This window comes from Lonchura striata, chromosome 4 (assembly GCF_046129695.1).
Source record: "Lonchura striata isolate bLonStr1 chromosome 4, bLonStr1.mat, whole genome shotgun sequence".
Classification (NCBI taxonomy): domain Eukaryota; kingdom Metazoa; phylum Chordata; class Aves; order Passeriformes; family Estrildidae; genus Lonchura; species Lonchura striata.
The window spans coordinates 32,681,717-32,696,457 of NC_134606.1; the positions used below are offsets into that span (position 1 = coordinate 32,681,717).

The following is a 14,741-nucleotide window of genomic DNA, read 5'->3' on the forward strand; positions in this document are numbered from 1 at the left end:
GACAGGGTAAAGCATAGGCAGCCTACCAATGGTACAGTGCTCTCCGTTCCATCCCTGGCTACATTCACACTTGCCGTCCTTACAGGTGCCGTGCTCGGCGCAGCGGGGGTGGCAGGCCCGCTGGCTGCAGGCTGCGCCCGTCCAGCCATCCTCGCAGCGACACGCGCCGCCCATGCACACGCCGTGCGCGCCACAGTCCGCGGAGCAGATCTCTGCAGAGACAGGGGGAAGAGCGCCGGGGGAGACGGGGAACACCGGAGTTAGAATTTTAATTCAACGTGTGAAGAATAAGAGGCAAAATCTTTCAAAGTTAAATCAAAGGAATTTATTGTGAAAGACATTTTCATGTAAGATTCAACAGAACAGAGAACACAGAGCTTTATCTCTTTGCTAATGCTCTTTTAGTTAGCTGGCAGACTTAAGTGATGTTTAAGTGTTGACAGCTCTTTTGCTAGCTTGCAGTAATTTTCAAGCATGTTTCTTTGTGGTCACATATGTCTCAAGAGTAACCTTTTGTATCTTAGATTATATGGCACTCATACCTACCAGAAGTTACACTGTACTCACAGTGACAAAATGTAAGGTATATCTAGATCACTGTCTGTGGTGAGTGAAAATTTATTATGACTAAGTTCAAATTAGCAAGGTTTCCCCTCCATACTCTTCTCCCTGCTTTCTTTCAAAGTTGAAATGTGCCATTACTGACACATTTTTCATCATAAAGAATCAGCCTTAGTGGGACAAATTAGCACTGTGCTGACACACTGACACATCTGTAAAGTATAAAAGATCATTTTACTCTTTTACTTTCAGTAAATTTGTATCACTGACAGCTATGAACAGTCTGGTTTCAATAATACTTTGTTAAAAAAATAAATCAACATACAGCAATTGAACTTGTCATTTACATATAGTAACAGGATCTTCTATCTAATAGAGTAATTGAAAAATATGTTAACAGCCAAAGGTACTCAGAGGCCAAACAACACATATTAAGTCTCAGCTAATACAAGATGATAATTTACACTGCCAGATTTTGCATTTACTATTTTGGTTCATTAAGTCAGACTCCAGCAAACTTTACTTCTGCTAAGCAGAAAACAGAAAAACAAAGAGATACAATACAGCCTGGGGGACTTTTTAGTTCCTTGGTGTACAGCTGTCTGTAGTCATTTATGGTTCATAGAAATACTAAATTTAGTTTTTTTTTTTTTTCCTGTAAAAGACAGTAAGTAGTCCAGTAATAAAAGATCAAAATTGTTTTTAACAGCAGAAGAAACTCGCATTCAGTGCAAGAAAGGTTTCCAGTCTCCTGATCAACAGTGTTTTTCTTCTCTATTGCCTCAAAGTGCTGTGGAGCATTAAACACAGTATCAAGGAGCTGTGACATTTCCCTTAAGAAACAGCCAAAACCTTTATGGAGAAAGACAGCTGTAATTTTCCCCTCCTTTCCCCCCTGCCAACTATATAGCATTTTATATCTACTTTGAATTAAATTTTTGATTAAAAGATGCAAGATGGTTTGATTAACTTCAGAGTCACAAAACATCAGTGCAGCTCCAAGAAAGAAAGGTTTATTTCTCTTCAATCTAATCAATTTTTCATTAGGGTGAAGGTGTTTATCAGCTTTTAGCACACCAGCTTTGAGCAAGGTGCGTCAATCTTTGTAATGAATTTATTAATTAGAGTTAATTTAATTGAAGTGGAATTGAAGGGCTAATTAACGGACAAACTGCTGATGAAGATAGAGGAAAGCTCTGCTGATTTCAAACCTATAAAACCCTCTGATGGAAATAACTCATTCTTTTCTTCATCTAACAGCTTAACAACATGTTTATGGGTAAGATTTACTTTTTTTGGTGTACTGCTCTGAAGGTCATTTTGCACAGCTTCAGCAAATAATCTCTGCATGTTCTTACAAACATTCTTTTGTGAGTCTGACACACTTGAGATATTTGAGATCAGAAATATTTTATGTTATTTTAGTGACAAATCATTCCATGAAACAGGTAAAAGATGGAGTATAACTTGTCATCAAAAGAAGCACAGAGGATGTCTCAGTAAATAGGGGATCCATGTTTTGCCTGAGAACTAGACAGGGTCTAACACAAATAGCCATTTTTAGTGCTAGAAACAGAAAAGGATTTTTTGATTTTTTCTTCTAAAGTCACAGAAGACAACATTTTCTTCTCTTTGTCACTTTTTCTTGCTTGTTTGGAACTCTATCACTCCCGTATGCATAAACCATTATGAACTATCACAGATCCTGGTCAGGAAGTACATTTGTTTCAAAAAGATGGTTCCTCATGAAAAAGTTATATTTATTCATAAGCTGGCGTAAACCCAGCTAGCCCATGTGTTCAGTTTTCATTAACAAAATGTCTGAGCTCTTAGATGAACTGGTTTAGACAAATACATGTCTCACAGTTAGACATGATTTCTTTTTTGATATGTAGCTACCAAACAAGATTCTAAAAACTCATATTTGTCAAAGAGCTGCTGTCATACTTTATAAATATTTAGATTCTGCTCTCTGTGCTAGTACCTCTAGTTTTCTCCTTTTCTTTCTAAGCTCAGACTATGGTTTTAATAAACTCAGCTCCATTTTCAAGAAATTCTCTGCTTCTTCACTCCTACCAATTCCTTCTACCCTGGCAGCCTGCACCTTGCCCCGAAAACTGTTTAAGACTCATTCTTGCATTCTCTTTGCCTTCAAACTTGAATGCTATCTGTTTTTTAGGAAAATTACCTCAAATTAGCTGGAGAGATTCTTAAAATGTGAATGCCCCTGGTTTCACTACTGTAGTTTTAAGTTTCTAAGTAGATGTATTAGGAAATATTCATATCATGCAAAGAACATTCTGAGCTTGCTTGTGAAATACCTGAAGTTACCAGATGAAGGCAGTTAAAAGATACAAACAAATACATTGATTTTCCAATTCTTCAAACTCATTAATTATTTTGAACCTTTGAATCAATTTACAATTCATGCTGAAGTCAACTCCAAGAGATCAAGCAGCTCAGCAGGTCAGGTCCTAACACAGTAATTAAAATGCTGCTATTCAAGACATCAACATTTTATAAAATGCCAATGCTTTTAACTCTTACCATTGGAGCAATCTGGACCTGTCCAGTTGGGGTCGCAGGTGCAGCTATCACTCTCTTGAAGGTAGGTGCCATGACCAGAGCACTGGTCAGAGCACATTGTTTTCAGGATTTCACAGTTGTTGCCCCCCCAGCCCGGGTTGCAGTGGCACTCGCCGTGGATGCACACACCGTGGCTGGAGCAGGCTGGGTCCAAGCAATCCGCTGCAGGGAGATGAGAAAGATCAACTTAAAGCTGTCAGTCCTAACAACAGTAATCAACCCAGAATGCCAATGGCACTTCTGGGCTTCATTCACATTTCAAGACCTTATGAAATAGGCAGCATTGCACTCATCTTGAAAGCAAATATTAGTAGGCTGAAGCTGTGAAGTTCACCTTTCTTTCATTGCAATGAATGGGGAAAAGGCAGAGTGGACTAAGACCTCTTTGTGCCAGCCTCCCTTCTCTGGCTACAAGGCAAATCACTCTTTGTTGTCACTTCTTACATAGCTGCAATTTTCCTTGCAAGAACTCTTTCTGATCCTGTAAATTTTGTGCATGCACATAACTGATATCAAGACAATTACAGGTTACCACTGAATCATTGGAGAATCTGTCAAGGTTTGCTTATTTTACTGAAGTACAGCAAGATTGGCTTTGGGTCTTGGGCAAGAAATCTGCCTAATCATAATGTAGTAAGTGTTGGATTCTCTGCAGCACTATTCCCTCGTAAAACTGACCCAATCCACTGCCATACAGTTTTGACAGCTACATAGGAGACCTAAATTGTTTTAAAAATGAATGAGCTGCATACTGCCTATCTGTCTTAATTCACTTGTGCTTTAGATGATGAGATTTAATTTAGCAATTTGACTCAATAAAATGTTACACTTGTAGGGTCAATGGCCTGAAAATTTAATTCCAGAGACTTAATTGCATTACTTTGTATGTGGAGATCAATAAAATCAATTTGATTGGGGAAGAAAATAGCAGTTTTTACTCTCTAAAAAAATTGAATGGAAAATGAACCACATTTTGAACCAGACCAGAATTAATATTATTATGCATATCTCTGGAATACAAGAATAATGCATCATTTTTCTCCTGATGCATTTGAATCAGCACTTTGCACAATCTGGTCAGTGGAAAAGACTACTAACAAATGCAATAAATTAATCATTACTCTATACTTAGAAAATTCAATAAGAATTCCTACATATGTGTTTCATGTGCTTTCTTCTTAGCTGACTTCAGCCAGATGAAACCCACATACACTAGCAAACAAAAACATTACATGCACGTTACTTTGCATTTTCCCACTGCTTACTTGAGAATAAATAGAGTACAATAATTCTGTAGAATTCAGTGATACTAGTGATTCCAAAACTTGATTTGTAGTATTGTAAAGTGATTTTTGAAGAAACAGGGTTAGTGCATAAGATCTAAATCTAGAAAAATTTATAGAGCCAGATGTGCCAGCTGTTAACCTGACCAACAACAGCTGGTGCTGCCAAAAATATTTACTCATTTACCTTCTTCACAGTTTTCTCCTTTGTACCCAGAGTTGCAGGCACAAGAGCCCATGATGCAAATGCCCCGTCCCCCACACTGGGGATCGATGCACTGACTCGTAGGCACATCACACTCAGTGCCCTTCCAGCCACTGTAACACAGGCAGCGTCCTTTGGAGTACTGCCCATTGCCACTGCACAGCACCGGGCAGGCTGCTGTGAAACAGAACACAGCAGAACAATCAAAATAAAGGTCTTCACCAAAGCTTTATAAAGAAGAACATCTGAGATGTTGCTTTTCTGATATATTTGTCCTCATGCTCACTTAAACTGGCTTGAGAAAAGCATTGGGTTGATTTACCTCTTGAACAATCGGGGCCCAGAAACCCAGGAAAACAATGGCAGGATCCAGAAACACATTCACCGTTACCATGACAATTCCGGGGGCATTCCACCACAGACTCTAAAAGGAAAAAGAGAAGGATAATTCACAGGTGCCCACTGCATGAAGTAGCTATCATTTGAGCCACTACTAATTGACAGCTTGCTCTGCCTTCGAGAAGCGTTTGCATTTGTTTTGTTTGAAGAACACAGATAACTATGATTTCCTACTGCCAATGTCGCCAGTATCTTAGGACATTATATTCCAACAAAAAGGAAAAAATTACAAGTGTAAAACTATATGAGCTCCATACTTAAATCTAGTCCTGTGCCATTTAATAAATATTTCAAAACAGCATCGTCCTTTCAAACACTGTTTCACTAGAAGTACTTATGCCTTAGACTAGGAAATTAAAACCCTTATGCCTTAGATCAAGAAATTAAAATATATTCTCTGTGTTTTATTCCGAGTAGCAAAAGAAACACATAAATGTAAAACATGCAAAAAAAAAAATCTCATTTAGCTATGAAAACGTATATATGAATTCCTAAGAACCTGACCCCAAGCTAGCATTTGCTAAGAGCTTTAAAGATTATGCTTACCTATAATTATGGTATTAAAAGACACCTGCTCTGCATTTTTCCCATCATTATAAAAGGCCAGGTGCCAGATGCCAGAATCCAAATACTGGATAAAACCTGCCTCGTGGAGACTGACAGACCTCGCCTGCCGCCCTGCTCGCTCCGACTCCAGCAGGTTGCGTTGCTCCCTTGCAATCAGCCGGCTGCCATCCAGGAGTTCCACAAAGTCATACTGCAACGAAGCACACACAGGAGCTTGACAAGTCACGGGCTGACCATGGCACCACCCTGACAATATGCTTGTATTTAGACCAAGAGTTTCCTTTTGGAACAGGGAAGCAGGAGTTGAAACCAACCCTTTCTTCCTTCTTTGCTCCTTGCTAAGCATTCAAATAAAATTACCAACAAGGTCTCATGCTTATTAGAAAGACATTTTCAGTAGAAAGTGGTCAATGAACCCATTACATACACTAGGGGAAGAAAATAGCAGTTGAAATGAGTCTGCAGTCATGACTGGCACCTTAATTACAGGTAAGAGTTAACGTTCAAAGTGTGTTACATACATATGGGCTAATAATAATAATAATGTCAGATACCCATAATCACTTTTCCTTATTTAATTTCAGATGAAGGATTAATTGCTCAATCCTCCTTTTGTACAGTCTGGAATTTTTCAGGAAGGAGAGCAAGAGCTTTACTTCTCATCACAGAAGGTCAAAACAGGAGAAGGAAATCAGAAAACATTTCAACTACCAAAAATTACAAACTGACCAAGCCCCATGGTACCTCAGGTCAATGGACAGCACATACTGTATTTTAACAACTAACATGGAGCTTGGAAAAATGTAGCAGCATCTCAGCTGATAAAAGAAGCAAACTTACAACACAAGTTCTTATGCATGTTACCATGTTATGCATGTTTATGCGCCTTAACTAGGCTAATAGCACCTGGAGGGCTAAAACTGCTCCAGGCCCTACACTGATTTTACACTATCTGGAGTCTGTTCTCATGGCTTGAAACTTGTCTTCTGCATGTTGAACACGTAAAGATCAGTATGTATAGAGCAAAATTAAACAGGTAAGAAAACTGAAGAGCATTATTGATTGTGGCAGAGGGTCTCTGCTTTTATTGCTAAGACTGTTCAAAGTTTCACTTCTATTGTGACACGTTTATCACATAAGGTGAACTTTAGCACATAAACCTTCAATCTTTCCACATGTTGAAGATCTCTCTCAAATGAAATTACATTAAATTAAAGGCCAGCATGTAGAACCACTGATTCACAAGATCTGGGATAAGATCAGTTCCCAGGACCACAGGATCAGTGATTTTTCCACCATGACTTGTGACCTTCAGAAACTGCTCCTGAGACAAAAGCAAATATGATAGCCTTTGTCCTGGAACAAGGGTTTAAGTACTTATGTTCTCTTCTTGAAATTGCAGGCCAAAATTCATTGGTATTGTAAGATTGCTCGTCCCAGTATTCCAAATCATTTTCCCAGCAGGCAGGATGTGAAGGAAATGCATAGTTAATATGACTCTATCAACACCCAAGATGCTTTTCCAGCTCTGTCTCAATGAGCAGGATAGAACAGAATGTGATTAGGATGCGCAGAGCTGGTGCCTCGGCAGCTCTGTATGTGCTGCACCGCACGGAAACGAATGCGATCATTTTGGGAGAGCAATTATTCAAAACCATTCAACACTCTCATTTGTCAGTGTATTAAATATTTATCTTATTTTGTGAGAGAGAGAAAAACAATTTTGGCTTTTTTTCACTCCTGACACTCTGGTGGTTATAAGATTTTTAAAAACGGAAGGTTCTGAGTTTTAACAGGTCATTCATAGACATTATTAATTTGTATATGGCAAGAGACCACTTTTGAAGAAGGACAATTTCAGATTAAAACTGTATTTTTGATACAGGAACAAGTGGTTACACCACTTGATTGGCCACTGATGGCTGACAAGCACAATACAATTCATGATTTTCTATTTGTAATGCAATAAGGACATATGCTGTTATCAGAACACCAGTTTAGACTACACTTAAAAAGCCATACAGAAGGGAATTAACTATTCATTCTGTCCCCCAGAAAAAAAAAAAAAATTGATCTTAACAAACCCTTTTAAAAGCTGCTTTTTTATATTTGGGACATGGCAACAAAAACAGACTGGAAAAACAATTATCTTCATAAGCAAAACCATACTAATTTTATTTTCCTCCTATGAGGATAAGTTAATTTCCTTTACATTGAGTCTAAATATGATGTTTTGTCCTACCATACCATACAGTTTTGCTTTAAACCAAAGTCTATTTTATTCTTAAAAGTCTCTTTAAATAAACATATTGATTCTGTGGCTGCAATGGAACTGACATTTTTAGAAAGTGTCACAAAGACTTTCAGGCTTGCATTGATTGGGTTTTGAATGGACAGCCACTGACAATTACTTCTGGTTGATTTATTTATGATTCCACAGAAAGAGAACTATGCATCTCAGATCAGTCTGTGACACCTTAATAGTAGCTGTGCTTGAGACTAATTTTGACACCTAAAGAGAATACAGCAAAGCAACCAAAAATTCTGTCCTGAATACAATACATCAAACCATTTCCTACATGCTATATCCCTATTATTTTGGATTATGGGACAGAAGAAGAGGTAAACTTTATGCATACTGTTACTGTTTAATTAACAGAATTTTCAAAGATTGATAGGAATAGTTATATACAATTTATTCTATTACAAGACAAGGGTGTAAACTAAGACTTCTTGAAATCTCTCCCAAGCTTATTTCTACCATACTTTTGTTCTGTCCCCTGCAATAGAAGGATAATTGGCACCAGAGGTTGTACACTTAGGGACAGATATTGACTACAGTGTCCTCTTACTCACTGTCAGGTTTTAACTGGGTACAAAAAAGAGGTGGATACACAGGCAATGGGTACAGGAGAGAAGTAGAGAACAAGGTGGCAAATGTACAAGGCAAGTTTTGCATTACTGTCAAAGGTGACAAAGACACACATTGGTAGAAAAATCGAAGGTGTGAGGAGGGAGCTAAAGAAAACTGTGCTGTGTGGTTACACATGTAAGGTATCACAGGCATATGAGCAAAGATTTTGGAGGAGGACAGGTGACAAGGCAACATTACAAATGCTGGCAGAGTGCAGGATGTAATAAGTTCTCCATTATTTAACATAAGATCTGAAAATTCAAATACTGACGTTTGAGAAACAAGCAGCAGTTGCTCATTTCCATAAATTTTGTTATTAGCACTTGTCATTCTGTGACTAGAAGATAAGGGCAGATAGCATTCCAGAGACACAGACATGAAGTGATATATGTGAGTGAGATCCTACTTTTCAAAGTCCTTATGAAACAACCCTAGCTTTACACATCCAGAGATGGGCTCTGAGCCAACTTTTGTCATTATGAGATCTTTGAGCTATGGTAGACAGATTATGGAAATAAGAGCTCAATAATTAAAAAAAAAAAAAAAAAAAAAAAAAAAAAAAAAAAAAAGCAGACATCATTAAGGCATTGGATGAAATCATGAAATCATCATAGTTAAATACCTCTTATGTTTTGTGTTCTTCTGGTCTCCACACCTTGAAAAGGCTGCATTAAAACTGGTGAACATTCAGAAAAGGATAACCAAAGGACTGAAAAAGCTTTCATTAAAAGAATGACAGATTGGAAAAAATACACCTCCCTGATAATACTAGAGATCCATTAATCAAGGGTGGCATGGAGAAGAAATTAATGAGACCTTCTGCCCTGCCTCTTCCAAAACACTGCCAACAGTGTGTCAAACAAAAGCTACTGTCTCAAAACACACTGAGTACAGTGTGAGATATGTAGTTAAGCCCTGCTGCAAATGTCACAGATACTAAAAGCTTCCATAGATTCAAAGGTGACTATGCAAATTCACAGGAAAAAAGAATCTATCAAAGATTTGTAGACAAATCAAAGACAGCATCACTGACTCAGCAAAGTCCTTCAGCCTTAAAACTCTGGAGGCCAAAAGCATATTGTGCTACAATAACTACAATATTATCATGCTGGTTTATTAATCTCTCTGTGTCTGCTCATGGCCCCCATCACAGACAGAAGGTTAGATGGGCCTTTGACCAAACTCAGCATGGATATTCATGTGCTTGTCTGCTATGTTCCTGTGACACTTGGAGCCACATAAGTGAGCTGCCTTGTCTAATGGACAGGATGGAAGTGAAGGATGGAAGTGGAATGGAAAGATGCAGTGAAGCCAAACATCAGGTTTTAGTCTGTCCCTGCTACCTATGCCCAGCTTGCGGTTAGGAACTTTTGTCAGTACAAGCCATAAGAGTTAGGGGAAATAAGAAAGCAATAAATGGACTTATGCTTGTAATCCCCTCAGTGTTCTATTTTATGAGATGTCTTTTTTGCCAAAATACCTTATTTTGTTTACATAAGCTACTTCAGTTAAATATGTATTTCACAGTTGTGTCTTCACCAAAGTCCTGTGTTAGGACTTTGTTGGAGAAAGGCCTAAACTATCAAGATGTATTTTAATCCATTTTTTCCCCCACATGAAGGAGCATGGTCACAAATAAAACCCAACTGCTTACTGAAACTGCATTTTCAGAAGATTACATACATTTTTTATCTCAGACACTTAAACCAGACATCATTGGGTTCAAGGCTATACAAACATTCTGATAAACCTGTACCCTTGGGAAGCTTTAGCAGCCTTATAAGTTCACTAGGGCACTGATAAGTAAGCATGCCTAATTTTTCAGTGAATCAAATGTCAGTCAACAGTTTGTTAAAAATACTCTAATTATATACCAGGCAAAGATAGGACAAGAAAGCTTGACCTATACCCTGGGGACAATATATCCAAAATGTCAAGCAGGACTCACATATGATTATTTCTGTTAGTAAGAACTTGGAGCCTGTGTAATACAGAGGACAGGAAACAGATTTAGTAGTCTCTGTGTTTTTGGATAAAGGGCACTCCTGTTTCAAACTTTTGACAGGGTAAGGAATCAAGTAAAGATAATTTTTTAATAGATGTACTTACTTGCATAACTTCTCATGTAAATGCATAGTCTAGATCAGCTTCTTCAGTTTTATTCCTTCTTGCCACACATGTATTCCCTTAACTCCTGTTACTGTTACCATTGAGATGGCATTTGTATTCCAAACCCCTATGTCAAATGGCTGATAACTTTCTGAATCAATTTTCTCTACTCTAGAATTTCATGTGGTTGTTGTCAGCCTGAGGGTGGGTGTTCATATGTGAAGGTCTGAAGAAAATCCATTTAATCATTATTATGAAGATCAAATTTTTAAGTAAACAAAGTTCACTTTCTGCATTCAGTAAAGTGTTTCTACTTAAATGGAAACTAAAATACAAAATAAAGTTAATGTAACATTCCATGACTTTACCTGCTTTGCTTACTCTTTCTCTGTGGTTTTTGTCTGTTAAGTAGGTGTAATAATTATTAATATATTAGTAACATAGTTCTATATTGTACATACTTTAAAAGTTATACCTGAATAAAAAAACCCCCAAAAATTAAATAGTACAGTAGCATAAAAATCAAAATTTAAAAAAATGGGACTGAATTAGAATATATGAATTTTGCACCTATGGATTTGCTGCTACAGCTGTGTATCAGACATAGTCAGTCAAGCTTTGATACAATTATACCATATGGTTGCTATACTTAGTTTTGTGTCCACAGCAAACCCATACACTCAAAATAAAAGTCACTAAGATGTTTCTCCAAATTGGGTAGAAGAAAATGAGCTAAAATACCTATTCAGGTGGAAAAATTGATCTGAGACAGCACTTGGACAAATATCGTGTTGAAAGAAACCTAATCTTGGAGGGTTTTAAATCTTAAAAATAATATGACTACAGTTAATGCTAAAATACCATCTGAGGCACTGATTCTCTGTTTCTCCTGCCAAACCAGAAGACTGTTCATTCTTTTATACTTTAACTGTTCATATCCATATCACTACAGATAAAAAGTGTTTTTTTGTTACTAGGAAGTGTGACCATATGCAATAAAAGGTGTCATTAGAAATCTTCTGAGGGGTGGAACAGAATAAATCCTCTAGGACACTAAAGATCAAAGTTTCAAGACACTAGATGCCTAGTGAAGACCACCACTTTTATAACCCCAATTCACTGTATCTTTGTAGATACGTATTACATAATTTTTCTCTTATGTTTTTATTTTGTGAGACAACAAGCTGTAAATAGTGTAGTATTTGCTTGTCTTCTTGTTTGGAAATTTGGCTAATATGCTGTTTGCAGGAACTCTCAACCACACCTTATGTGTAGCCGTATTAGTTTGCTTAGGTTTTTAAAGATATGTGAATATACCAAAGAATAGAAAAAAGTAGCTATAAGTTCTGCATGAAACAACTCCTTATCTGAAGAATCACTGATTAGGCAATAAAATAGCTCATAAATAAGAATACCATGTACCTCCATTCTAGATACCAACACAGAGTATTACCAATGTTCTGGTCATCACACGAGATCAATGAAGTATAAACAGTAATAATAAAAATAAGCAAAATGGAAAAGAATAGAAGCCTGAGAGAGAAAAAAGATACAAAAGATACAAGATCATGGTTTTAACACATACTTTTAACACAAGCAGTTCTCACCTGAGTGTGTGAAGGTGGTAAGCCTTTTCGACCATATACTCCAATTAATGCATCTTTCTGAAGGGATATATTGAATTTTAGAAATTGTGGCTGATCAATGAAGAGTTGTGATCTCCAAAAAATCCCAGGGGGAACTTCTTGTATTGCTCTTCGGCCTATATCAAGTTCTCCAGAATCTATAGTGTTGTTTTCTTGTGCAAATCCTCCTAATTTTCCTGATGGTTTAGAACAATGAGATCAGAAATTAGTGCTCTTTTCTGGCTTTAAATCCTTCATATATATCTTCAAATATTTAGAATTACCTCAGAAAAATGTTATCTGACAGCCTTTTTGAATACAAGATCCCAGGAATTCAATGATTTGGAAATAAAAAGGCAAAGATACCCCAAATACCTGCATACTAAAAATGCTATAGCATCCCTAAGAAGAACCATTATGGAAGTGGTTTAGAATCTACATTAAACTATATTTTTTTCCCTAGCATTTTAACAGGGGTTTCTCAGAATAAAATCTCACATTAAAAAGAAAAAAAAAAAAAAAAAAAAGCAAAATGCAGCATACAGATTTTAAGAATAATAGATACATAAACAAAAGTAGTCAAGTGAACTAATATAATCATTTCTACATTAAATATCAGAGCATTTATTCAATACTAACAAAACCTACATCTCTGGTTACCTATTTTTGGTTTTGTGTAAGCAAGCAATGCTGTATTGAAGCAGCTGGCACATGAAAGTGAGGCTTGAGTGAAACAATACAAAGAAAAATAGAACTGTCATTATAGTCTGGGAGTTTGCTGTGTTTTTAACAATTCATATTTTTTTCATCTGCTAGTCTATTATAAAGATTGAACTAAATCCATCTGCATGTGATAAGCATGCTCATGTGATGCTCACTTGTTTGCATACAAGTGTTCTGAAGAACTGACAATTTGGCCTTGTCTTTTACGTTCAAATTCTACATTATTCATCATTTGATGGAACAAACTGACACAACCTTTTTGCAAACATTTAGACTGTAAAAAAAACTAGATTAAAATCTGAAATGCCAGGTGAGGTCACACATTGATCCTCGCCACTTATTGCACATCCAAGATGAACTGAGACTGCTGCTGAATTAAACAGGTACAGAAGCACTGCTGAGAGGCCTTGAGTGGGAACTTGTATCATCATCAGAGCTGTGTCACAATGGCATTGCAGTCACTGAAAATGTTTCACAGGATTATCACACTGATCAGAGTGCTGTTGAGAATAGACAGTGAAATATCTTGAAGACACTAGCTTTTAAACACTTTTCACGATGAGTCTAATGCTTTTCTAAATTTGGACTTAACATTTCATAATACTTGTGTGTTATTCTAGAAGATGGATCTGTATTCACTATTTCAGTTTATTTAAGCGTTTGTTTTTTACTTCTTTCTTCAAATTTAAACATATTGTGTTGAACAAATTCACACACTGATGATGGGTAATCACTAAACAATAAACACTTGTTTGCCGTATTGATCTGCAACTTCCCATATTTCTACATTTCAAATGAAAAATAACTGCCTTGTACTACTGAAAAGATGAGCTAGACAGCTTGAGTAAGTGCTGTTTATCAAATACATTAACCAGCTTCCCAGGAATGCCTATTTCTGGGGTTCAACACTCAGCAAATAATACACTTAAGGACTCCTATGTTCTTCACCGAAAAAAAAAATGGTTTTACTTTGTAGCCACATGCCCCTTTAGCACCCCAACACCTCTCTCAAAGCTGTCAGCAGCTGTTTGTCACCCTGACATTAGGGTGTTAATTATTCTTTGTTCTCTATTGTATCTCAATGAGCATAAGAAAGATCTTCATAGTGTTATAATTTCCTTTCCATTTTCTAAACAATAACACGCCGCTTTAAACCAAAATATGAAATGTCATGTTCATACACATTTATTATTAAGGTGGTTGAAATTTCTCAAATCCAAATCAGAGGATCAGGACATTACCAGGGGACTAGAGAAGGGTGGTACTGAAAGTTGTTCAGCTGTCAAAATATCTGAATCAAGGCTTCATTGATTCTTCCTTACAGTTTTCAGTAACCAGTGTGATAGCACAGGGGCCTCACTTCTCACATTCCACATCTAGTCATCACACTTTCCCTTCTGCCTAACTGGTCCCTCTTTTGTGGTTTAAAATGTGTACTCTCTGGTCTTTCTGTTGTTCACTATTGATACATGCTGATAAATGACCATGTATCATATTCTGCAGAGAACAGCATTTTAGGTGGGTGGAATTAACCCTGTTATCTTGAACAGTATTTAGGGACATAAGGAAGCAAAAATGTATTTGAAATCCTTGTTATTTCCTTTTATTTTTGAGGCAGTGTATAAAAGGTTTTAGTTTGTTATAAAAATTAAAAATTACCAAGGGAAAAACCCAGTAAGTCTTTATAAAATATTTACAAAAACATCCATATATTTTATAAAATTATATATATATATATATATATATATATATATATATATATATATATA

At 36.7% G+C, this 14,741-nt stretch overlaps 1 protein-coding gene across 5 annotated transcripts in view; it reads right to left on the reverse strand.

Moving 5' to 3' along the window:
• Window positions 1–14,741, reverse strand: part of TENM3 (teneurin transmembrane protein 3) — a 1,282,397-nt gene that overhangs the window by 80,301 nt on the left and 1,187,355 nt on the right. For all 5 annotated transcript variants that reach the window (XM_021548380.2, XM_021549050.2, XM_021548299.2 and 2 more), the window contains 6 exons: window positions 12,232–12,446; window positions 5,581–5,791; window positions 4,958–5,059; window positions 4,618–4,812; window positions 3,109–3,309; window positions 27–212 (listed from right to left, as the gene is read on the reverse strand). In XM_021548380.2, the coding sequence (XP_021404055.2) occupies window positions 27–212; window positions 3,109–3,309; window positions 4,618–4,812; window positions 4,958–5,059; window positions 5,581–5,791; window positions 12,232–12,446 (1,110 nt within the window). The remainder of the gene's footprint in view (window positions 1–26; window positions 213–3,108; window positions 3,310–4,617; window positions 4,813–4,957; window positions 5,060–5,580; window positions 5,792–12,231; window positions 12,447–14,741) is intronic.